Consider the following 27,546-nt stretch of genomic DNA (forward strand, 5'->3'; position numbering starts at 1 on the left):
GCAGCTCTATTTACAATAGCCAGGACATGAAAGCAACCTAAGTGTCCATCAACAGATGAATGGATAAAGAAGATGTGGCACATATATACAATGGAATATTACTCAGCCATAAAAAGGAACGAAACTGAGGTATTTGTAGCGAGGTGGATGGACCTACAGACTGTCATACAGAGTGAAGTAAGTCAGAAAGAGAAAAGCAAATACCATATGCTAACACATATACATGGAATCTAAGGAGAAAAAAAAAAAACATGGTCACAAAGAACCTAGGGGCAACACGGGAATAAAAATGCAGACCTACTAGAGAATGGACTTGAGGATACGGGGTGGGGCAAGGGTAAGCTGGGACAAAGTGAGAGAGTGGCATGGACATATATACACTACCAAACGTAAAACAGATAGCTAGTGGGAAGCAGCTGCATAGCACAGGGAGATCAGCTCATTGCTTTGTGACCACCTAGAGTTGTAGGATAGGGAGGGTGGGAGGGAGGGAGATGCAAGAGGGAGGAGATATGGGGATATATGTATATGTATAACTGATTCACTTTGTTATAAAGCAGAAACTAACACACCGTTGTAAAGCAATTATACTCCAATAAAGATGTTAAAAAAAAAAATCAAAAAGAGACAAGAAAATACACCATAGACAAAAGCAACGATATAAAAACATATCTAGAAAGAAGCCATACAAATATGTATATAATCTACATGGAGGCCACAATAAGAATTTCCTGATTGACTTAGGAAAAAAAAGTCTCAACCAGAATAGTATGTTATGTGTATTCGTGAGGCACAGATATTGTAAGAATATCGATTATCCTTAATTCATTTACAGATTTAGTACCTTATCCATACCAGCTGATGACAATCAAACATGGGCTACTGTTTCCTGTACCCAAAGTCAACCATGGAAAAATTACAGAAGGAACAAAGAAAAAACATTAACAAAAGCAAAAACACAAAACTAAATAATCCCTGAGGGACAATAAGTCTCCACTGAACTGGAACCTGAGTGTGGGCAGGTAGGGGGATGCCCTGAATTGGAGACAGGTCTGTAGCCTGCAGGAGAGACAGATGACAGGATTGATTAGAGAAAAGCCTTTAACTTTGAGCCCTTGATTCTTCCACTGTGCTCTGGGACCATGAATCTCTACTACTTCACTGAAGGAATCTGAGGTAGCATTTCAGAGCCCGCATGCCAGGAGCATGGCACACCAAAGACTGCGCTGGATGTGGCAGTATGGTCCACAGGCTGTGAAATAACCATCTGAAACTTTCTTAGTGCATGACAACTGGCCTTTTTAAATGATCATCTTAATAGACTATCACACACAGACTAAAAGAGAAAAGCAAGTAACACAGTAGTTGTACAAAAGGACAGAAATTCATTTCTGAACTTTTGGGCAATGTCCCTGATGTCAACAAAGAGAGACCACAGTGAGAACTGTCAGGCTAAGGCACCCCTTCACTAACTCCTCTGGGATTCTGTGGGGCATGGCTGGGGACAGGGATGGATTCATACCAGAGAAGGAAGGAATTGCAGGCCCTGCCAGCAGTCGATGTGAGGACCTTGAGTGAGACCTGACGGGCTCCAAACCACAGAAGAGAGTCTCGCCTCCTTTCCCCTCAGCTCATCTTACCTGCAGCAGCCATCTCTGGGAGGCTCCAGGCAGAAGTGTCCAGATGAGATGTGCCTGCACTTCACACCAGCAGTCTCAGGGAGTTGATGTCTTTGATGTGAGGCCTTGGCCTCAGGTCAGCAGACGGCAGGTAGCCCAGCACCTACAGGGAGTCAAGAGAAGACACTGAGAGAGGATTGAGAGCAGCATCCGCCATAGAAGAGGGGGCCCCAAAGAGCCCTCACTGTCAGTCTCGGGGGACCCAGGCATGGCTGTGAGCCTCAGGGCCCCAGATACTTCTGGCTGGGGGTGCTGACATAAATGAGAGCCAAGCTGTGACGCCTGCTGACTCAGCTCAGCAGAGGGAAAAGTCCCAGGACCTACCAAGAGTCAATGAAAGGCCCTCGTGCCAGGTCTGCGGGAAGCTCCCCCGGAAGCACCCCCCACCGCCCACCCCCTCCGCCCCACCCCTGCCGTCCTCCTGGAGCCCAGATGCGCATGACCGGAAGTCACGTCCTCCAAGCCGCGCTGTGGGGGCGAGGCCATTTTTGAGAGCTGAGGTCCGGCGAGGGTGAGCCGCGGGAGGAGTGCCACGTCTCGTCAGGTGTCAAGGTGTGAGGTGACCCCAGTTAGAAGTGCGGGGACACGCCCCCGACACCCCCAATCCCCATTCCCTCCGAAAAGAGGCGGCCACACAGGCCCCGCCCACCCCGCCCCTGCTCTCGGCCCCAGAGGCTCGGGCCTGGCTGTTAGGCCCGAAGTCCATCCGCTTCCCCGGCGGGGTCTCGGGCAAGGAAGGCCTCGCTCTGAGGCTGCTGGACCCTGGCTCAGCTCAGTAGAGGGAGCGCCCCAGGCCCTGTGGAATGAAGGACGGGACCCTCGTGGGGACCGAGGGGCTTCACACCCCAGAATGGCGGCCACGCGGACCCCTCCCCTGACGTCGGCCTGGGAGCCTCCGGGCAGGTCTAAAGACTGAGGGGCTCCCTCAGTGGGAACGCGGACGGACGGACAGACGCAGGAGGCCCAGGGAGGAGGGGGCCTTGTCCTGAGGGGCTGGCCGCAGGTCAGCAGAGGGAGGATTTCCAGGGCACGGGAGGAGTCAGGGCGAGGACCGTCCTCCCCGTCGCAAGGGCACCTCAGAACCCCTCCCCTGTTGTCAGCCGCTTCCTTCTGGCCACACACGGAGGAGGGAGGGCTGCTGTCTGAGAGGGGAGGTGCAGGCCAGCAGAAGGCGCGTCCCTAAGCACTCCCAAGAGTCAGCCCAAGCCCTTGAGTGAGGGCCAGTGGGGCCGCCAGCCGCAGGGCCTCGACCTGTCTGCCGCACGCTGCAGGCCTGGTAAAACTCTGCCACGTGCGGCCGCGTGGTCACCCTCACTGCCTCCGAATGAGACTCAAGGAGGTGCCGGCACTGGTGCGAGCAGATGGCCCTCGGGGCAAGAGAGGAGCTCCAGGCTGCACCGGCCGTCCAGGGAGGACCCCGAGTGAGGACTAAGGGAGTCACCCACCCCGAAGAGAAGGGACAAGAGAGATTGTGGCCCGTCCCCTCCTGTCAACCCTTAGACTCCCAAGAAAGGACTGTCAGGCTGAGACTGCCCGTAATTTCCTCTGCCAGGTTCAGGCTGAGACTGCCCGTAATTTCCTCTGCCAGGTCCAAGGGAGGTTAGAGCGTTGTTCTGAAGGGGCAGCCACCAGGCAGAAGGGAGGGTCCCAGGACCCTTCGGTGGTGGGCTGAACGCTCCCTCCTTTCCTCCTCCTGGGTGTCATGGAAGATGGTGGTGTCAACTTCAGAGCAGCAGAGGGGAGGGGGTGGGGATGTCTTGCCAACAACTGTCATCCTGACTCTGAATGGGAACCGTGGAGACCTACCTCCCCTGCCAGCCCCCACTGTCACCCCCGTACCGCCCAGGCAGGGCTGGCTGGCTGTGCCCCAAGGCTCACTCTACCGTCCTCCACAGGGGTCTCAGGGGACAGGCTGAGCAGGAGAACAGGAGCCCTGTGGGTCCTCGAGCAGTGCCCTCACGGACCCTGCAGAGGCGGCCTTGGTTAAAGCCAGGGAGGAATGTCCCTGCTGAAGGTGCTCACAGCATCTCCTTGTCCCTCCCCCAGGTGCCCTCGTTGCCTGCCTTCCTGCGCACACTCCCGCCTGCTGGCCCTGACCTGTGTCATCATGCCTCGGGGCCGGAGGAACAAGCGCCATGGCCGCAAGAAACGCCACCAGGCCCGGGGGGAGACTCAGAGTCTCAAGGGTGCCCAGGCCACTGAGGAGGCGGCGGCGGCGGCGGCAGAAGAGATACAAGAGTCGCCATCTTCCCCCGCTTCTGTTTCTCGGGATACTTCCCCGAGCTCCCCTGCTGCTGGCACTCACCAGGAACCTCAGGGAGCCCCAGCCACTACCTCTCGTGATGAAGGGGTTTCATGCCCAGGATCTGAAGAGGGTGCCCAGAGCCAAGATGAGAAAAGTGCAGGTACCTCCCAGGCAGCACCTTCCATTCACAGCAGTTGCAGAGATCCTCTGATCAGGAAGGTCAGAATGTTGGTGCACTTCCTGCTGGAGAAGTACCACACGAAGGAGCCCATCCCGCAGGCAGCACTGCTGAAGGCTGTCAACAGGAAGTACCAGAAGCACTTCCCTGAGATCCTCAGCAGAGCCTCTGAGATCATGGAGGTGGTCTTTGGCCTCGAGCTGAAGGATGTCGACCCCAGCAATCACTCCTACGCCCTCATCAGCAAGATGGCCCTCCCCAGCGAGGGAAGTCCGAGTGATGAGTCGGGGCCTCCCACGTCCGGTCTCCTGATGGTTCTCCTGAGCACGATCTTCAAGAAGGGCAACCGTGCCACCGAGGAGGAGATCTGGGAATTCCTCAGTGAGTTGGGCTTGTATGCTGGGAGGAGGCACTGGATCTTCGGGGAGCCCAGGAGGCTCATCAGCAAAGATTTCGTGCAGCAGAAGTACCTGACGTACCGCCAGGTGCCCAACAGCGATCCTCCGCGCTATGAGTTCCTGTGGGGCCCGAGAGCCCACGCTGAAACCAGCAAGATGAAAGTGCTGGAGTTTATGGCCAAGTCCACTGGTACCGTCCCCAGTGCCTTCCCAGATCTCTATGAGGAGGCTCTGAAAGATGAGGAAGAGAGAGCAGCAGTGAGAGCCGCAACCAGGGCTGCAGCTGTTGCTGAGGGCAGAGCCCCTTCCAGGGCCAAAGCCCGCAGCTCCTCCCACATGTAGGGAGGGAGGCCGCCGGCAGTTTGCTCTCTTTGTTTTGGAAGTGCAGAGTAGTAGGGGTGGAGGGAACAAAGTATAGATCTTATTTACCTTCCTGTTTTAAACTAGTAACTTCTATATATTATTGATTGATTGATTTAGGTTTTTTCAAATGTTTTTTTCTTGTAATAGATAGTGTGTTTTCTTAAGAATAGGAATTCGTGAATGACATTGCTTGCATATCTATTGCTGTCTAAAGAATTCTAAAGTTACAGTTTTGGTATATGTAAAATAAATTCACGAACCATCTATATTTTCTGTATGATCCAAAAGTAGAAAACATGGCACTGCAATAGAGATTTTCATGGAAATGTGAAAGGCGACCACAGAAAATATTTAGAAACAAAAAATGGAGAAAACAGAGAGTAAAAGCCATTTAACTCGTGGTTTGCCTTACTTCGTTTAAACTTTCTTTTGGTAGAAATAAAAGATACTTTGACTGATTTAGCTCATTTGTGAGTATTTGTTTGTTTTGCCCTAGTGCACTGCATATTCTCTGCTACCTACTGGATTAAAAATAAACTCTGATGGGAGGGTGGTATTTTGGGGGTTCATAATAATCATGTCAAAACTGCCATTCATCAAAAACCCAATATTGCTTAATGAGTATGCCACTGCTTTACACGTAGTACATAACATTCCAAAATTCACGCAGGATAGGATTTAGCAGACTCCCTTTATAGGTGAATAACTTGCAGATTTCTCAAGTTCACAAGGCTGATTTAAGTGACCTTGCTGGGTCTAGTCCCCTGGTCTGGAATAGTCTAGAGCCTACACTCTTCCACTCCTCCCAGCCTAAGCCAGACCTTACGTCTTTTAATTCATTTTTCTTCTCACCACTCCAAAATGTATCTCATGGGATAAAAGGGGCCCTGTTCCCAAAGCACTGTTCTGGAATACTGTAATAGTAACGCTGAATAAGTGAATGGTATGAATAAAAAAATGTTTTCCGGTGACAATGGGGTCTTCTACATATGCAATGTCAGATACCCTGAAAAGATCAGCATCTCCTCATTTACTCTTCAAGTTTCTCAGGGACATAAAAGCCTTGGTTTAAGAGCTGTGTCCTCAGGTCAGGGGAGGGAGGAGTCCCAGCCTCTGATCGTTACTCAAGGTGAGGACCTTAGAACAGAAGGGGGCCCCACAAAGTCTACCCTTTCTCCCTTGTGTGGCCATGCGCAGAGCTGTCTGTCTGAAGGTACCCCTTCTTTTCCTCCGGGGCAAGGGTGGAGAGGTTCTCAGGGAGGTGAGTTCCTTGGTCTTGTGGCAGCATCTCCAATTCTGCCCAAGTAGGAGATCCTAACAGGCCTCAATTTGCTTCAGAGTGAGGACACTGGGTGCTGATGAGTGGATTCCCCATAACAAAGGGGACCACACAGAGGCTCCCGGCAGGGGTAGCCAGGGAATAGGTCTCTTATCTCCCCTTCTGGTGTCTCAGGAAGGTGAAAGCCTTGGCCTGAGGCTGGCAGACAGACAGTAGGGAGGGTGGAGTCCCATATGCTACCTGAAGTCAAGGTAAGAAACCTGAGTTAGGACTGAGGGGCCACTGACTCCAGAAGAGTGGGGCCTTGTAAAGTCCTGCTCCTCAGAAGACCCCAACAGCTTTGGACAGATCTGGTTCATCCTGACTTCCAATTCAGAATTCCCAAGAAGGTAATGCCTTTGTGCTGAGGAGCACAGCTTCAGGGGAGTGGAGGGTGGAGTCCTGGGTCTGGTCAGGCATCACGATGAGGACCCTGAATGAGGAGCAAGAGGACCACTCACTCCAGAACAGAGGAGAATGCAGAGTCCCGCCCCTGAGGTCAGCCCCAGGAGGCCCAGGACAAAGCTTTCTGGCTGACCTGCCCCCTCTTTCCACTGGGGGTGGTCTCGGGGAGGCGAGGGCCTTGGTCTATGGGGAACAGCCTCACTCAGTAGAGACTGGAAATCTAGTGACTCTAAATGAGGATAAAGGGACTCCACCTAGAGCAGAGCCCTGCCACTGGATACCTCCCCTTGGCAAATCCAGGAATGTTGGCATGATGCGCCCCACGCCTTTCCTTTTAGAGCGTCTCAGGTAGATGAGGCACTTGGTCCCAGGGGCCAGCCTCAGGGGAGCACAGGGAGGAATTCCAGGTCATGCCAAGAGTCGAGCAGAGGACCATGAGGACTGAGGGAACCACCCAAGTCATAAAAGCGGGGACGCCACAGAATCCCTCCCTTACTGTCGGCCAGGAGTGACCACAGGCAGTCATGCCCACGTGAGGCAACCCTCACATCCTCCTAGGTGGTCTCAGGGAAGTAAAGGCTGTAGTATGAGAGCACAGGCCTCTCTAGGTCACGGGAAGAGCCAGCGTAAGGACTCCGAGTGAGGACCAAGGGGAACGCCCAACCGAAAAGAGACAGGAACAAACACATAGCCCCACCACCCTTCCGGCCCGGGGAAGCCCCAGGCAGGGGTAGTTCCATGTGTCACCCACTTGCCTCCGGCTCTGGAGGACTCAGGTCAGTAGAGGGGAGAGTCCCAGATCCTGACAGAGTGAGGACTATTGAGGTCACAAACCCCAGAAGAGCGGAGCCCGGGGAATCTTGCCCTCTGTGTTAGTCCTCAGAAGCCCCTCAGAAATAGCTGTGGCTGCACGTGGCCTACTCTGACTTCTACTTCTGGGGACTCAGGGTGGTGAGGACTTTGCTCCGAGGCTGGCTGACTCAGCACAGGGGAAATTTCCAGGTTGTGCTAGGAGTTGGGGTGAGGACCTAAGGCTGGAGTGGAGCATGAAAACCATAACAATGGGGGCAGCACATCATCTCTCCCCTGCTGTCAGTCCTGGGAGACGCCTGGAGAGATGTCAGGCCGAGCAGAGGCAACCCTTAACTCCTCCCAGGGTGACAGAGAAGTGGGGACAGTAATAGGTGAAGAGAGGGAGAAATTATAGGTCTTCCCAGGAGTCAAACCAAGGAAGGGCCTGAGTGAGGACCAGCGCGGCCAAGCATAATTAAGGCCTGGATCTGCCGGCCCCAGCGTCCTGCCTTCAGAGACCACAGGTAGACGTGGGACATTAGGCTACCCTCACTTTCTTCTGTTGGCTCTCAGAGAGCGGTGGGCCTTTCTATGAGCACATGTCCTCAGGTAAAGAGACAGGAGCCACAGGCCTTCCCAGGAGTCAAACTGAGAACACTGAGTGACGACTAAGGGGAACATGCCCCACCCGCTGAGCTGTGGGGACGACAAAGAGTCTAGCCTTGCCCCTGCTTTCAGCACTTGAAGGCTCAGGACAGGGCACATATATACAATGGAATATTACTCAGCCATAAAAAGAAACGAAATTGAGCCATTTGTAATTAGGTGGATGGACCTAGAGTCTGTCATACAGAGTGAAGTAAGTCAGAAAGAGAAAGACAAATACCGTATGCTAACACATATATAAGGAATTTAAGAAAAATAAATGTCATGAAGAACCTAGGGGTAAGACAGGAATAAAGACACAGAGCTACTAGAGAATGGACTTGAGGATATGGGGTGGGAGAAAGGTAAGCTGTGACAAAGCGAGAGAGAGGCATGGACATATATACACTACCAAACGTAAGGTAGATAGCTAGTGGGAAGCAGCCGCATAGCACAGGGAGATCAGCTCAGTGCTTTGTGACCGCCTGGAGGGGTGGGATAGGGAGGGTGGAAGGGAAGTTGACGCAAGAGGGAAGAGATATGGGAACATATGTATATGTATAACTGATTCACTTTGTTATAAAGCAGAAACTAACACACCATTGTAAGGCAATCATACTCCAATAAAGATGTTAAAAAAAAAAAAAAGGGTCATGTACCAAAATGTTCATTGCAGCTCTATTTACAATAGCCAGGACATGGAAGCAACCTAAGTGTCCATCAACAGATGAATGGATAGAGAAGATGTGGCACATATATATAATGGAATATTACTCAGCCATAAAAAGAAACAAAATTGAGTTATCTGTAGTGAGGTGGATGCACCTAGAGTCTGTCATACAGAGTGAAGTAAATCAGAAAGAGAAAAACAAATACCGTATGCTAACACATATATATGGAATCTAAGAAAGAAAAAAAAAGGTCATGAAGGTCCTAGGGGTGAGACAGGAATAAAGACACAGACCTAGTAGAGAATGGACTTCAAGATATGGGGAGGGGGAAGGGTAAGCTGTGACAAAGTGAGAGAGTGGCATGGACATATATACACTACCAAACGTAAAATAGATAGCTAGTGGGAAGCAGCCGCATAGCACAGGGAGATTAGCTCAGTGCTTTGTGGCCACCTAGAGGGGTGGGATAGGGATGGTGGGAGGGAGGGAGACGCAAGAGGGAAAAGATATGGGAACATGTGTATATGTATAACTGATTCCCTTTGTTATAAAGCAGAAACTAACACACCATTGTAAAGCAATTATACTCTAATAAAGATGTTAAAAAAAAAGGACAAATACTACATAATATTGCTTATATGTGGAATCTAAAAAAATAAAAAGAATGATATAAATGAACTTATATACAAAACAGAAATAGACCCACAGACACAGAAAACAAACTTGTGGTTACCAAGGGGGAAAAGGGAGGAAAAGGGGGGATAAATTAGGAGAATGGGATTAAGATATACACACTACTATATGTAATACAGATAACCAACAAGCACCTATTATATAGCACAGGGAGCTATACTCAATATTTTGTAATAACCTATAAGGGAAAAGAATCTGAAAAAGAAAGAAAAAAATATATATATATAAAACTGAATCACTTTGCTGTACACCTGAAACTAACATAACATTGTAAATCAACTATACTTCAATTGAAAAAAAAATCCACGAACAGTTTCCACACCATACCAGAGTGATTTCTCTAGAATGCAAAACTGATCATATCAACCTTGTGTTTAAAATCCTTCAGGACTTCTGTACTGACCTTGTGCTAAAATCCATAAAGTCCAGATGCCTTGGTTTGGCTTATGAAGTCAACCATGGTCTAATTTCTGACTGGGCTTATTGTCCACCCCTCTTACCCACAGCCATACTGTTTTTATTCCTCAGAACGTACAATGCTCTATCAAACCACAGGCACTTCCACATTGAATTCCCTTTATCTGGAAAAAATGTTATTGCCCCACCCCCCCCCAATAAAACTCACCTATCACCTCCGTCACACAAATTGTACTATCTTTCTCTCTAACCTATGCCCCACCTTGCCTGCCAAACCCTCTTCATTGCTCAGGGCTCAGTTTAAATCCACCTTTTTCCTAGAAACCTTCTCCAAGACACAGGAAAGTTAGGTTCCTCTCTATGTCCGCTCATCCTTAGTTCTTTGGGCTTACCCTGTTATAACATTTGTCATCCTTCTCTGTAATTATATATATTTAGTTACTTACATACTCCAGGACACAAAATCCTTGAAGAGACAGACTATATCAAGTTTACTTTTATACCCCCAGAACCTATTATAGTAGCTGGACCATAATAGTTGTTGAATAAATTCATTCAACCAATATTTGTTGAGCCATCTACTATGTAGCTGACACACTATTAAGTTCTGAGTTTACAAGTGATACTTGGTATCTAAATTCATAGACTTATAAGTTGGGGAAGATGGGTTAAATGAATGAGACATATACATGAAGGCATGAGGGAGTGAATAAGTGAATGGGTGAGTGAATGAAGCCCACAAACCAAGATTAGTACTAGCTTGTCCATAAACTAGGACATGTGCGGCTCTTCTGTTTTGGAGTTGCTCCTCTTTATCAGTAGACAAAATTATATAGGAGGCAGCCTGGAGTTAAGAAAGAAAAAAAGAAAATTGTCTTTTCCCAAATCTAAGTTTGGGTGAGAGTCACAAATACCCCCATACATTCTTCTGGGAATTACTAAAAAACATACAGGATTTCTGCTCTTGACATCCAGCAAGAAAGACAGGGCAGGTTACTGGGAAAAGAAAAGGTAGAGAGGGGGAGTAACTGGGAATCAAGCCGCAGAAGGAACTCCCCAGAGGGTAGGCTTGGGTGGCTGGCTCAGTGGAGGATTTAGAGTGTCAGAGGGCAACAAGAGGGACCTGGGCTCCTGGGCCCCAGCAGAGAACAACAAGGAAGAAATAAGCTTTACCTACATCAGATGGTTTTATATGGCCAAAATCAGGTGATCTTGGAAGAAAGTATGTATGCATGTGAACCTTTGTACCCACATTTCTAAACTGAGGATATTACTGGTTGTGAAGAATAAACAAGATCACATTTAAAAAGCATTTTGTGACAGAAGTCTTAAATATATTACTCACTATTTAGATTTCTATTTTATCCTTTCCTTTGAGTGACTAATTGCTGCTTCTATTTGACTTCTTCCTTCTTTTAACTCCCTACCCTACAGCTCACCCTATCTGTGGTTGTAATCTATGAGGACAGAGCAAAAGCCTCTATTGGTCTTAGTGGGCAAGATCCACAGTGCCATATTTGGAAACCTAGGGAATGATTCCAAAGACTGAAATCAGGACTTGTTTAAGCAATAAAGATGTAGGGTGTGAAGGTGCAATTTATGCTATGATAATCTACCCAAATATGTAACTTAACATGAAGCAAACTGGAGAATCTCATCAACACCTGGTCTCGCCTACAGTTGTATGATTCCTAGCAAATATCTCTCCAGAATAACTTTATAGCAAGAGTCTACTAAGCATTAGAGGTAGAGACCATAATTTTCACCAATAGCTATTCTTTCTTTCTTTAATTTCTTTCTTTCTTTATTTTTTGGCTGTGCCACACCATGTGGGATCTTAGTTCCCGACCAGGGATCGAACCTGCACCCCTTGCATTGGAAGCACAGAGTCTTAACCACTGGGTCGCCAGGGAAGTCCCCCAACATCTATTATTTAATCCTTCCTTTTATGTACCAGAATATGTCTGTACCTACCAATTTTAGAGACTACATTTCTCAACTTCCCTTGAAGCTAGGTGCAGTCATATGACTAAATTTTGCCCAATGGAATGTGAAATGGAAATGATGCATTTTTCAGATGACATCCTTAAAAGGTATTTACCTGTCTTCTACTCTTTAACCTGCTCTTCCCTGTTCTGAGAAACTGATCCAGAAATGAAAGTCCAGTACTGAGGATGGAAGAGACACCCACTATTTCTAAACCACTTCTCCACAATAGATAGAAATAATATTTCTATCTTATTTGGGCCACTGTATTTTTTAATCTTTTACAGCAGCACTACCTATACCTTAACTACTACACTATTCATATAAATCAACCAAAAAAAACCCCTAGCAGTGAACAAGAGTGGAAAAGTTACCTTGTATGTCTGAAGGAATACATCTGTCCATGCCCGTTTACTCCAGGTTTCAAACTTTGTAATATCTGTAACAATAGAATGCTTTTCCTTAGGTATATTGGAAAACTTGGGCAAGGTATTAGTGGAAGACTATAAGAAATAAAATATCACAACATTAATTACAATGCAAGGCAAATGTAAGTACAAAGTTTTAACTACTTAGTTAGCATACAATTTTTTTCTTTTAATAAAACCTTTACATGTCTTTTTTTCCCACTCATCTAGATCTCTAATTCCCCATGTGCCAGTAATAGAAACTATCAACACAGGTAACTTTCTGGAACTCACAGCCCCTATTTCATGTTGTAGATTTATTCAAACAATGTAGCTACTAGCTCACTCTGTGGCAGAAGTGGTAGAATGAGATGCAAAATTATTCTGAATTCTGAACCCCCAAAGGAGCCACACCCTTTGGATGAAGCCACAGGAACTCAGCAGAGTGCCAAAGAACAGGCCCTTGGCTCTTCTACTAATGTCATGTGGTGACTATAGTAACAGTGCCACAACTAAAGGAGCGTTGCCTCAAAGCCTACAGGCTTCTCAAGATAATTCCTCTTCTCAATAGGTTTTCATAAAATGAATTGTATAATTTGAAAAAAAATGAATATCTTGTTTAATTTCTTCCTATTCTCCTCTAAAACTAAAGAAAGGAAGTGGCAAGTGGCAGGGAAAATAAACCAGTATTTTCTTTGAAAGATATACAGTCTAAGGATGTATTTTAAGAAAAAATTTAAATTAGCACAGACCATTCTTTATTTCTAAATCCCTTAAAAGAAGCAATTACCTGTATATTTAAGAAAGCCACGTAATCATTTCTGTATGGGAACTCCACAGAGATTTTTAGACAAATACAAATATATACTGTCCAGAGAGGCATAATCCTTAGGATATTTCATAAATAAAAAATCAAAGATTCTAAAATAAAATCTAACAAAGACCAAAAACCAGTAAATTCAATAACAGTGCAGATTTTTCCAAGAAATTAAATTCGCTTACTGTAATTTCAATCCACTTCTTACAATCTTCTGGTTCAAGCAGAAATTCTGGCAGTACATGAGAAATACATGCTCCTTGAGCACTAAACTAAAAAAAGAAAAAAAACATTATTATAGCATAATACGATCAATCTATTACTTGCATTTGAACTTCCATGAAATTATTTCAATGTCATATAGTTTATATATGTATTGAATTTTAATTTTCAAATTTAAAATTTACATAATTAATTTAAAACTTTCCTTAACAATGAAATGTGCATATGATGTTTCCTTTGGAGGATTAATAGTGAGAAAGAACTTACTAAGTGCCTATAGCCATACACATCTACCTTTACATGTTAATGGGACACAGACAGTTATATGACTTGGACCCTATTGTCAAGACCATTTTATTGTTGTTATAATATTATAAAACTGAAAAATACCTGCAAAAAGTATGAACACAATAGAACATCTATTAGATAGATCATTAATCACCCTATGTTCATTGAATGCCTATCACCACATATGCCTGAATATAGAAAACTCCAATGTAACATAATCCATTGCCTATTTTTCCAGAGAATATCTTTGATTATATAAATTTATAGTATCTGAAGCAGCAAATATCTATTTATATTATTATATACATGTAATAGCATATACATGTATATAATTTATATTTTAAAATATATTTTTTCACTGTCATATTTCTTGAAATGTTTTTACCTGAAGTCTTCATATGCATGTCCACTACCACCAGAACCACTCTATAGCCATCTAATACAAATTTGGCAAGAGTGTTTTTCAGTGGGGATTTGGGTGTTTAGGTCTAACTCATTTAGTGAGCAGGGAAGGCCACTTACCGTAAGCATTTAACAGAGAATTTACCATAAGCTTTTAACAGAAAATGCCAGATCTAGTACTTAACTCTATAAACACCCTCAGCAGTTTGCGGTCCTGTAACTAGTGAAAAGTGGGAAAAAGTTAAAAGCAGAAAGATGATTCTGAAAGCTCAAACCTTAAAGATAGTACAGATGAATAAGAGGAAGGCCATGTTTGTGGGAGTGGAAGGAGACAGCATGGTTCCAGAGTTGTTAAGTTTGCTGTGGCCCTGGGCCAGTCAAAGCTAGTGGAAGAAACCATGTTGCATACATAAAGCTCCTTTGTTTGGAAAACAAACATCATTCCTTCTCTTTGATTTTGATGCATTTCCCACCTGCATTTGCATTATTCCTGTGTATCTTCATTACACTGGAATCACTATAGGTTTAAATAAAATCTAATTTTAATGGTACACCACTCCTTAGCAGAAGTAGCCGCACTAAAGCCTATGTAAGAATTCAATGAGATGATGTCCATTAACTTGAAATCCTAGAGGTAAAACAAACAGCTCAGAGCCTTATGAAGAAACTGGAATACTTCCTTGCATGCAAAGCTAAGACAGGACGTCAGGAGGAAATAGTTGCTTCTACCAAATGCAACTGAGAGCCTAAGGAAAACTATCAGGGAACCACTAAACTGAGAGTTTCTTGAGGGAGACTACACGGTATTCATTTGAGTATTCCATAGTGCTCAGCAGAGAGCAGGCCCTCAGTAACACATTGAGGCCAAAGAATGCATTTTTGCATTGGTGAAGACAACAGGCCCAAAATGGAGCTGCTTATACTAAGCCCCACTTCACCAAATCAAGACTTCTTATAGTTTTGGCTCTCCCAGAAATGGAATCTTAAACCAGTCAATCAGAAATCGCCTGATCAGCACTACTTACGTTATCTGCCTGACAGACACCTGCCATTCCCTAAAGTAAGCTTGGAATAACCAATCTGCTTTTTTTTGCTGTAGGGGCAGAAAACTTTTCCTTTCTTCCCTTCTAAATTCGTTGGCTGGTCGAATAATCAAATTGACATAAGACAGATTAACAGGGGAAAAAAACAAATTTAATTACATACCTATGGGAGCCCCACAAAGACATGAAGATTCAAAGGTAGTCAGGCAGTTGAGGTTTACATACTATGCTGAGTTTCGGAGAAGTGGGTAGGGATCTGGGGCTTCAAAGAGGAGGAAGGAGATTCATGGGAAGATGGGAAGTACAAGTGTTTGGTAAACAAGTATTTGCCAAGCCATGAAAATAAGTCTTTCTGATGTAAAAAGTTGTTGCTGGTAATAGCTCTCTTCCTGGTACAGGCCCCCTATCTAAATTCTTTTAAGCAGTTAAGGGAGAGGTAAAATGCTTTTCATGAGTCTGCTGGTTCTCAGTTGCCATTAGCTCAAAACAATCCCCACGCCAAAGTGGGACATTTGGGGGTGACATATTGTGTTCCCTCTCACTGCCTCAGTTCAACTTCCTGTTCTTGCCCCCTTCTGCCTATAAAAATCTCTTGCCTTCAGAGCTCCTTTCTATCTGCTAGATTGAATGCTGACTGACTGATGAATTGCTGAAAGCCAGGAAGAGCTTTAAAATTTACTCAGCTGAATTTTGTTCTTTAACAGCACTTTACAGAGGCTGTTATGAAGTGAGGGGTAGCAGAATAAGCCACCCTAAAATATGCCTCTTTCGCATACCAATTATTTGGAGAAACTGCAGAGACAGGAGAAGCTTTGAAAACAGAGTAGAAGTTATCGATTTGTAAGGGAAATCTACATTTCTAAAGCAAATTTACATTAGAAAGGGGGCCTGCACCAGGAAGGGAGCTATTACTACAGATAACTTTTCCACACAGGAGACTTATCTGGCAGGGCAATCTTTCTTTACCAAACATTGCCTCCTCTCACCTTCCAGTAAATTCCACCCCCCTGCCACCCTTTGAAGCCTTAGACCCCTATACACCTTAGGTCAGGACTGCACATACACCTCAGTCCTCTGGCTGCCTTCTGAGTCATATCTTTCTGAGGCTACCATACTACTTACATAGGTAATTGAGTATGTTTTTTTTCCTCCTGTTAATCTTTTATTCTTGAGGTTCAGCCAAGAACTTAGAGGGTAAAGGAATAATTAGTTTTCCTCCTCTACATGAGACTTGTTCCATTCTTTTCATTTTGAATATATCTCAAGGCCTACCTTCATCAAACGATAAGACAATATTTACAATTATGTTTTGTCAATAGATTTTATGTGTGGTTAGTAGTTTTACAGAGTTGACTCTTATAATTGATTTGATTACATTTTACATTTGATTACATTTATGCTAGGTTTTCTATTTGAACCTTCTGAGTTTACAGAGTAGAAGAAAATTAATTGAAATGAGTTATTAAATTTTAAACTTAATCTACAAAATTATACTTTCTCATTTACTGTGTAAAACATGTAATTTCACTTGTACAGAACTCCTCACTCACTGACGTCAAATTTAAATGGGAAAGCTAATAACATTTATGATTATTTTGAACTTTAATACATTTATTTCCATAATGAAACATACAAACATATCTTGGATTAACAACCCAATGCTATTAACCATACTGCTACTTTCTAAATGTTGAAGAATTTTATCACAGCTAACATATCCTGATAGACATGTATTTGCTGATAAAAGAGCAATAAATTTGAATAGCTTGGCTTTAATTCCAAAATCATTCTTCCATACCTGCATTCTCATACCATAAAATGTCAAAACAGAAACCACCCATGTTAATGTCAACACTACTGGGAGCTGTGACAATAATAATGCTCCAAGAATAACATGATGATCACAAGTACCACAGAGTTTAATGATGCTATCAGAAAACTGATTTTTATAATGCACAAACAATAAGGATTTAAGTAACGAAACTTCCTTCTTTTGTTCACAGTTAATACACCATTAGATTTTAAAAGCACAACGATCTTTCTAAAACAAGAAGAGCATTAGAATTTTTGCCTTACTGAATTAGAGCATTTAATTTATTGCATGAATCATCAAGGACCAAGTGTAGGAAGTGGTAACATTAAAAGTCAATCTATTTTAAACTCATAAAAATTTAAATAAAATTCCCATTTTATCTAATGAAAACACAACAACCTACAGACTGGGAGAAAATATTTGCAAATGATGTGACCCACAAGGGCTTAATTTCCAAAATACACAAACAATTCACACAATTGAATAACAAAAAAGCAAACAACCCGATCAAAAAATGGGCCAAAGACCTAAATAGACAATTCTCCAAAGAAGACATACAGATGGATAACAGGCACATGAAAAGATGCTCATCATCACTAATTATTAGAAAAATGCAAGTCAAAACTACAATGAGATACCACCTCACACCAGTCAGAATGGCTATCATTAAAAAGTGTACAAATAACAAATGCTGGAGAGGGTGTGGAGAAAAGGGAACCCTACTACACTGTTGGTGGGAATGAAAATTGGTGCAGCCACTATGAAAACCTCCAGTACGGAGGTTCCTCAAAAAAGTAAAAATAAAGTTGCCATATGATCCAGCAATCCCACTCCTGGGCATATACTCAGACAAAACTATAATTTGAAAAGATACATGCACCCCAATGTCCATTGCAGCACTACTTACAATAGCTGAGACATGGAAACAACCTAAATGTCCATTGAAAGATGAATGGATAAACAAGATGTGGGATATATATACAATGGACTATTACTCAGCCATTAAAATGAATGAAATAATGCCATTTGCAGCAGCATGGATGGAACTAGATATTATCATGCTAAGTGAAGTAAGTCAGAAAGAGAAAGACGAATACGATATATCACTTATATGTGGAATCTAAAATACGACACAGGGCTTCCCTGGTGGCACAGTGGTTAAGAATCTGCCTACCAATGCAAGGGACATGGGTTCAAGCCCTGGTCCAGGAAGATCCCACATGCCACGGAACAACTAAACCCGTGTGCCACAACTACTGAGCCTGAGCTCTAGAGCCCGCAAGCCACAATTATTGAAGCTTGTGTGCCTAGACCCCACCACAATGAGAAGCCCATGCACTGAAACAAAGAGTAGCCCCCACTCGCCACAGCTAGAGAAAGCCCACAAGCAGCAACGAACACCCAAGGCAGCGAAAAATAAATAAATAAATTTATTAAAAAATAAATAAAATAAAATACAACACAAATGAACATATCTACAAAACAGAAACAGACTCACAGACATAGAGAACAGACTTGTGGTTGCCAAGAGGGATGGGGGTGGGGGAGGGAAGGATTGGGAGTTTGGGATTGGTAGATGTAAACTATTATATACAGGATGGATAAACAACAAGGTCCTACTGTATAGCATAGGGAACTATATTCAATATCCTGTGATAAGCCATAATGGAAAAGAATATGAAAAAGTATATACACATATATGTATACAACTGAGTCACTTTGCTGCACAACAAAGATTAACACAACATTGTAAATCAACTATACTTCAGTAAAAAAATTTTTTTAGGAAATAATAACTTTCATATGAGAAAGTAATGTTAAAAAAACACCAAATTGAATTCTGTCTAGAGTAATCGCTTAGAAACTTGTTAAATATGTATGTAAATGCTGTTTACTTCTATTAAGATCTTATTTTCTGAAGATAAGTAGTCTTTTCCTTATGTGAAAAGTAAGTGGGATTGAATAGATGATCTTTGGGTTCATTTCCAGTTTATTTATTATTTTTAATTTGTATTGGAGTATAGTTGCTTTACAATATTGTGTTAGTTTACACAGTACAGCAAAGTGAATCAGCTATACGTATACATATATCCCCTCTTTTTGGATTTCCTTCTCATTTAGGTCATCACAGAGCACTGGGTAGAGTTCCCTGTGCTGTAGGTTCTCATTAGTTATCTATTTTATACATAGTATCAAGAGTATATAAGTCAATCCCAATCTCCCCATTCATCCCACCCCCTTCAATAAATTTTTTTAAAAATAAAAGACACACTTGACAAATACTGGTTTTCTGGCATTCTTATAACAACAAAACATTTATTTCTAATAGAACAGATTTTTAAAATATTCTATTTCCTGAAATAATATCACAAGAGTCAGTTTTTGGTATGTCACTAATGGTTATCCCACTGGAATAATTTAAGAAAACATTTTGGCATATGAAAGCCATAGATCATAATTTATTTAAATAATAATCTACTATGCATCATGTAATATACATTTTATTATTTCTAATACTTTTTATCAACCAAAGAAGTTTAAGAATTATTATTGTCAATTTTACAGATATTGAAATTGGAGCTTAAACAGGTTAAGTACTTTGTACAAAGTCACAAAAGTACAAAAGAGCTAGAATTTAAGTCTGCATCTGTCTGATTCAAAAGTCATGCTCTTTAATCCACTTCACTGCACTGTTCCAGAATCACTTCTTATGCTGTTGCTTTGAAATATTTCCATTCTTAGATGAAACTCCATTAAATAAGATACTATAATGGTCATGCAAAAGTAAGAAAGATATAAAGTTTTTAAAGATAAAAGAAGTGAAATCACAAATGGAATTAAATTTATTGGGCTGGCCAAAAAGTTTGTTCCGTTTTAAGTAAAAATAGACATTTTTCATTTTCACCAAGAACTTTATTGAACAATGTATTCATTAACTGAATGAACTTTTTGGCCCACCCAATACTTATAAAGGGAAGAGAGTTAGTTTTTCTAAGTATATTTATTTTGGTGTATGAACAATTTGTTTAAAAATCAATGAGTCCAACAGAATGGGAATGGTTCCATAAAAAACGGTATCTCTTTGTAATTAAAAGTGATGTTTGTAAAGAGTTTTTAACAAAACAGGGAAATGTTTATGTTAAGTTAATAAAGCAGGATTAAAATATGTTTAGAAGGGAATCTCAACTAAGAAATAAATATGCATAAAATTGACTTGAAGGAAATACAGTAAAATGTTAACCGAAGTTAAAAAAAAATCAATAGAATTAGAAAGTAACAGTTATAGTAGTCTTATTTTAAGTGATATCCTACTTTACAGTTTCAATGAAGGGTACATGATGTTTAGATTCTGCTTCTATTTTGAGTTTTATATTATGGAAAATACAAATCAAAAAAGTTTATTTTTCAATGAAAATCACATCATAAAAATGATCACTGGTTATAAACAAATGAAATTATATCAAAGGATGTTAGGTACTGTATTAGTCTGCTCAGGCTGTCATAACAGAATACCATAGGCTGGGTAACTTAAACAATAGAAATTTATTTTCTCACAGTTTTGGAGGCAAGAAGTCCAAGAACAAGCAAAGCAAGGTGCCAGCCAATTCAGTTTCTGGTGAGACCTCTCTTCCTAAGAAGACAGCTTAGGGTCCCACCCTTATGACATCTTTAACCATAATTACATCCTAAAGGTTCTATCTCCAAATACAGTCATAATGGGGGTTAGGGCTTCAACAAGTGAATTCTAGGGAGACACAATTCATTCTATAACAGGCACAAAAGACAGGAAACATTAAGCATATTACTTTGAATACAGCAATATAAAATTTATTGTAAAATACAACACCCAATTTATATATATATTTTTAATAACAGAAGACACATGGCATTGTTATGGTCTGAAATATGTGCCTCCAAAAGTCATATGTTAAAAACCTAACCCTCAGTATTCCAGAATGTAATTGTATTTGGAGTTAAGGCCTTTAAAGAGGTGATTAAGGTAAAATGAAGCTCTTAGAGTGGGCCCTAATCCAATCTGACTGGTGTCCTTATAAGAAGATGGAGTTTAGACACACAGAGAGACACTAGGGGGGTGTGCACACATAAGAAAGACCATGTAAGGACACAGAGAGACGGCAGCCATCTGCAAGCCAAGCCAGAGGCCTCAGAAGAGAATCAATCTGCAGACACCTTGATCTTGCACTTCCAGCCTCCAAAACTGTGAGAAAATAAATTTCTGTTGTTTAAGGCTGCCAGTCTGTGGTATTTTGTTATGGTTGTTCTAGCAAACTAATATAGGTATTATGGAATAAATGCCTTAAAGTTATTTTTAAGACTTTATAGTTTAATATCATACATAATGTTCAATGTATGACATTCATAGTACATACCCCACCTTTCTCCAACTTGACCCTCTCTCACTAGAATCTCTCCTAGAATGCAAATCCTTTACCTTTTCTTCTTTTACCCCTAATTTTTATATTTCACAAAATTTTTCTGTTTTATGACTGTCCTGATATCCAATTTCAAAGTTTTATTTCTTTCACCACATAAGCTCAAAAACTAAAGCTCTGTGAGTGACAATGTTAATAAATAAAAGTTTAATGAACATTGGCCACATTCCATGTTATCAATGACCCTGGGTGTTAGAGATGCCAGATGAATGAGATGTGCTTCCTGTCCTCAGAATGCTTAAAAATTAGTGGGGTACACAGATTCATGAATAAGTCAGTGGTGTTGAAAATAATTTACATAGTTATACACAGCTGTGCTGTTTTCCTTAACAGAATCTTCCTCATTCTCCCACTCAGACTGGTTGTAGAGGAACAGGAGGAAATGTAGACTTGGATCTTCACATATCTTAGTCTCTTCTAACCTGAACAGTCTCTTTACAGTAACTCTGTTCTTTGGGGTAAACAGTCAAAATTTCAGACCTTCCCATCCCCCCAACAAGATGGTAGCTGGGAAGAGGTAGGTATATTTTCTACTAAATAAAGCTTCAACTTCAGGTTTCCTCACTTTCATGAGCCTCTTCTAAAGCTATGCATGTAATTTTTGTATTTAGAATTTGATATTATTTTATAAAGAAGGGATCTCCAAAATGTGTAAGGTCTCTCAGAACATGGATCAGCCCTGCAGTGGGCTTTCATGAGGGAGGAGAGACGGGCTCTTGTGTCTGTACATGCATCTGTCACTACTTTTCTGGATACTCAGTCTCTTTGGCAATGCCCCCTCTCTACCTGGAGCCTACTGACATGTTGCCATCTGCTACTGAGGCCTGAGATAGGGATCCTGAGTCTCTCCCCTTAGTCCCACCCAGGACCAAGAGGGTCTCATAAGTGACTCAGCCACTTCCCAGTCATCATATATTTTTCATTAATGCTGTGGCTGCAGAGCCAACCATCTCCGACTCTTCTACCTATTCAATGGAGTCCCTCTCATTTAGTCAGGCTCCACAACAGATTGCCTGGGTCTTAACTCAGTCATCCTCAGTGACTTTGAAACTCCTACATCACTTCCAACCACAAGAAACTTAAGCCAGTTTTGGCTATTGACATGACAGTGAGAGCCTAAGACACAAAGAAAAAATATTTTGTTCACTACCAGGTCTAATTTTCAAGACCACAGTATTGCTACGGACAGAAAAATTCTGATCTGGAAATTAAAAAATAAAAATAAACACTGAAACTTTGATTTGCATTCCTGCTATAAGTGCCCTCTTCTTACCCTTCATCCCCATTCCTGCTAAAGAAGCTGAACATCTCTGGCCAACCATGGAGTAAATTCCACATGAAAAGAAACATAAAAATATGATAATTCAAAATATATTAACCACATTACATAAATAACTACAAGTAACAAATGCTACTTTAGTGGTACAGGAGCATGGATAATGGAGTAATAAGGCTGCCTATGGATGTGGAGAGTTCCAGTGGACAAGGCAGATGTAGGCAGAGGAAGTGGTATAAATTTACCAACACTCCACTGACACTTTTTTCTTATATGAACAAAACTTTTATTTAAAAAATATTTTTTAACATCTTTATTGGAGTATAATTGCTTTACAATGGTGTGTTAGTTTCTGCTGTATAACAAAGTGAATCAGCTATACGTATACATATATCCCCATATCTACTCCCTCTTCTGTCTCCCTCCCACCCTCCTTATCCCACCCCTCTAGGTGGTCACAAAGCACCAAGCTGATCTCCCTGTGCTATGCAGCTGCTCCCCACTAGCCATCTATTTCACATTTGGTAGTGTATATATGTCCATGCTACTCTCTCACTTCATCCCAGCTTACCATTCCCCCTCACCATTTTCTCAAGTCCATTCTCTACATCTGCGTATTTATTCCTGTCCTGCCCCTAGGTTCATCAGAACCATTTATTTATTTACTTATTTTTTTAGATTCCATATCTTTGTGTTAGCATACAGTATTTGTTTTTCTCTTTCTGACTTACTTCACTCTATATGACAGACTCTAGGTCCATCGACCTCATGACAAATAACTCAATTTCGTTTCTTTTTATGGCTGAGTATTATTCCATTGTATATATGTGCCACATCTTCTTTATCCATTCATCTGATGATGGACACTTAGGTTGTTTCCATGTCCTGGCTATTGTAAATAGTGCTGCAATGAATATTGTGGTACATGACTCTTTTTGAATTATGGTTCTCTCAGGGTACATGTCCAGTAGTGGGATTGCGAGATCATATGGTAGTTCTATTTTTAGTTTTTTAAGGAACTTCCATACTGTTCTCCATAGTGGCTGAACCAATTCACATTCCCACCAGCAGTGCAAGAAGGTTCCCTCTTCTCCACACCCTCTCCAGCATTTATTGTTTCTAGATTTTTTGATGATGGCCATTCTGACCGGTGTGAGATGATATCTCATTGTAGTTTTGATTTTCATTTCTCTAATGATTAATGATGTTGAGCATTCTTTCATGTGTTTGTTGGCAATCTGTAAACCTTCTTTGGAGAAATGTCTATTTAGGTCTTCTGCCCATTTTTGGATTGAGTTGTTTGTTTTTTTATTATTGAGCTGTATGAGCTTCTTATAAATTTTGGAGATTAATCCTTTGTCAGTTGCTTCATTTGCAAATATTTTCTCCCATTCTGAGGGTTGTCTTTTGGTCTTGTTTATGGTTTCCTTTGCTGTGAAAAAGCTTTGAAGTTTCATTAGGTCCCATTTGTTTATTTTTGTTTTTATTTCCATTTCTCTAGGAGGTGGGACAAAAAGGATCTTGCTGTGATTTATGTCATAGAGTGTTCTGCCTGTATTTTCCTCTAAGAGTTTTATAGTGTCTGGCCTTACATTTAGGTCTTGAATCCATGTTGAGCTTATTTTTGTGTATGGTGTTAGGAAGTATTCTAATATTTTTTTACAAGTAGCTGTCCAGTTTTCCCAGCACCATTTATTGAAGAGGCTCCCTTTTCTCCACTGTATATTCTTGTGTCCTTTATCAAAGATAAGGTGACCATATGTGCATGGGTTTATCTTTGGGCTTTCTATCCTGTTCCACTGATCTATAGTTCTGTTTTTGTGCCAGTACCATACTGTCTTGATTACTGTAGCTTTGTAGTATAGTCTGAAGTCAGGGAGCCTGATTCTTCCAGCTCCGTTTTTCTTTCTCAAGACTGCTTTGGGTATTTGGAGTCTTTTTTGTTTCCATACAAATCGTGAAATTTTTTGTTCTAGCTCTGTGAAAAATGCCATTTGCAGTTTGACAGGGATTGCATTGAATCTGTAGATTGCTTTGGGTAGTATAGTCATTTTCACAATATTGATTCTTCCAATCCAAGAACATGGTACAGCTCTCCATCTGTTTGTATCATCTTTAATTTCTTTCATCAGTGTCTTATAGTTTTCTGCATACAGGTCTTTTGTCCCCTTAGGTAGGTTTATTCCTAGGTATATTATTCTTTTGGTTGTAATGGTAAATGGGAGTGTTCCCTTAATTGCTCTTTCCAATTTTCATCATTAGTGCACAGGAATGAAAGAGATTTCTGTGCATTAATTTTGTATCCTGTTACTTTACAAAATTCATTGATTAGCTCTGGTAGTTTTCTGGTAGCATCTTTAGGATATTCTATGTATAGTATCATGTGATCTGCAAACAGTGACAGCTTTACTTCTTTTCTGATTTGGATTCCTTTATTTTATTTTCTTCTCTGATCGCTGTGGCTAAAACTTCCAAAACTATGCTGAATAATAATGGTGAGAGTGAGCATCCTTGTCTTGCTCCCGATTTTAGAGGAAATGGTTTCAGTTTTTCACCACTGAGAACAATGTTGGCTGTGGGTTTGTCACATATGGCCTTTATTATGTTGAGGTAAGTCCCCTCTATGTCTACTTTTTGGAGAGTTTTTATCATAAATGGGTGTTGAATTTTGTTGAAAGCTTTTTCTGCATCTATTGAGATTATCACATGGTTTTTATCCTTCAGTTTGTTAATATGGTGTATCACCTTGATTTTCATATATTGAAAAATCCTTGCATTCCCGGGACAAACCCCACTTGATTATGGTGTACAATCCTTTTAATGTGATGTTGGATTCTGTTTGCTAGTATTTTGTTGAGGATTTTTGCATCTATGTTCATCAGTGATATTGGTCTGTAGTTTTTTTTTGTGTATGTGTGTGTGTGACATCTTTGGTTTTGGTATCAGGGTGATGGTGGCCTCGTAGAATGAGTTTGGGAATGTTCCTCCCTCTGCTATATTTTGGAAGTCTTTGAGAAGGATAGGTGTTAGCTCTTCTCTAAATGTTTGATAGAATTTGCCTGTGAAGCCATCTGGTCCTGGGCTTTTGTTTGTTGGAAGATTTTTAATCACAGTTTCAATTTCACTGCTTGTGATTGGTCTGTTTTTATTTTCTATTTCTTTGTGCTTCTGTCTCAGAACATTGTGCTTTTTTAAGACTTTGTTCATTTCTTCCTGGTTGTCCATTTTACTGGCATACAGTTGCTTGTAGTAATCTCTCATGATCCTTTGTATTTCTGCAGTGTCAGTTATTCCTTCTCTGTTTTCATTTCTAATTCTATTGATTTGAGTCTTCTCCCTTTTTTTCTTGATGAGTCTGGCTAATGGTTTATCAATTTTGTTTATCTTCTCAAAGAACCAGCTTTTAGTTTTACTGATCTTTGCTATCATTTCCTTCATTTCTTTTTCATTTATTTCTGATCTGATCTTTATGATATCTTTCCTTCTGCTAACTATGGGTGTTTTTTGTTCCTCTTTCTCTAATTGCTTTAGCTGTAAGGTTAGGTTGTTTATTTGAGATGTTTGTTGATCTTAAGGTAGGATTTTATTGCTATAAACTTCCCTCTTAGAACTGCTTTTGCTGCATCCCATAGGTTTTGGGTCATCGTGTCTCCATTGTCATTTCTTTCTAGGTATTTTTTGATTTCCTCTTTGATTTCTTCAGTGATCTCTTAGTCATTTAGTAGCATACTGTCTAACCTCCATGTGTTTGTGTTTTTTACAGTTGTTTTCATGTAACTGATATCTAGTCTCATAGTGTTGTGGTCGGAAAAGATACTTGATACAATTTCAATTTCTTTAAATTTACCAAGGCTTGATTTGTGACCCAAGATATGATCTATCTGGAGAATGTTCCATGACTACTTGAGAAGAAAATGTATACTATTATTTTGGGATGGAATCTCCTATAAATATCAATTAAGTCCATCTTGTTTAATGTATCACTTAAAGCTTGTGTTTCCTTATTTATTTTCATTTTGAACTGTCCACTGGTGAAAGTGGGGTGTTAGAGCCCCCTACTATGATTGTGTTACTGTCGATTTCCCTTTTTATGGCTGTTTGCATTTGCCTGATGTATTGAAGTTCTCCTATGCTGGGTGCATAAATATTTACAATTTTTTATATCTCCTTTTTGGATTGATCCCTTGATCATTATGTAGTATCCTTCTCTGTCTCTTGCAATAGTCTTTATTTTAAAGTCTCCACTTTGCCCTCCGCACTCCTGTTGTTGTGCTCTCCTCCATAGCTGAAGCTTCCCCCATCAGCCCCCCCGCAGTCTCTTCCTGGGAAGGGGCTTCCTAGTGTTTGGAAACCTTTCCTCCTTCACAGCTCCCTCCCACTGGTGCAGGTCTCATTCCTATTCTTTTGTCTCTGTTTATTCTTTTTTCTTTTGCCCTACCCAGGTACGTGGGGACTTTCTTGCCTTTTGGGAGGTCTGAGGTCTTCTGCCAACATTCAGTAGTAGATGTTCTGTAGGACTTGTTCCACGTGTAGATGTATTTCTGGTGTATCTGTGGGGAGGAAGGTGATCTCTGCATCTTACTCTTCTGCCTTCTTCCCTGCCCCCCAATCGTTTTTTGTTTTTTTTTTTAAATCAAGCCTGACAATTTCTGTCTTTTGATTAGCTTGTTTAGTCCATTCACATGTAGGGTTATTACTGATATTTTTGGATTTATATCTGCTACTTTATTTGTCTTTTGTATGCTTCATATTTTTTCTTTTGTTTCTTCTTTATTGTCTTCTTCTATATTAAGTAGATTCTTTCTAGTATACCATGTTGATTCCTCAATGATTTTTAACTGCATTTTTACGTTATTTTCTTATTGCTTGCTCTCAGGATTATAATATGCATCTCAACTTAGCATCTACTCTAGATTTATACTAACTCAATTCTACTATGTTATGAAATGTTGCTCCAATATAGTTCTATTCCTTTTCTTTACTGTCACATAGAATTACATCTTTATGTGTCACAAACCCAACAATCTAGTGTTA

General features: G+C 41.3%; 1 protein-coding gene and 1 pseudogene across 1 annotated transcript in view; one reads left to right on the plus strand and one right to left on the minus strand.

Annotated features, from left to right (window-relative positions):
* Positions 1-27,546, minus strand: part of CFAP47 (cilia and flagella associated protein 47) — a 520,230-nt gene that overhangs the window by 281,237 nt on the left and 211,447 nt on the right. The window contains 2 exon segments of the mRNA XM_067722746.1: positions 12,165-12,293; positions 13,200-13,286. Of these exon segments, the coding sequence (XP_067578847.1) occupies positions 12,165-12,293; positions 13,200-13,286 (216 nt within the window).
* Positions 3,465-4,918, plus strand: LOC137217274 (melanoma-associated antigen B4-like; annotated as a pseudogene).

Source organism: Pseudorca crassidens, chromosome X, assembly GCF_039906515.1.
Source record: "Pseudorca crassidens isolate mPseCra1 chromosome X, mPseCra1.hap1, whole genome shotgun sequence".
Lineage (NCBI taxonomy): Eukaryota > Metazoa > Chordata > Mammalia > Artiodactyla > Delphinidae > Pseudorca > Pseudorca crassidens.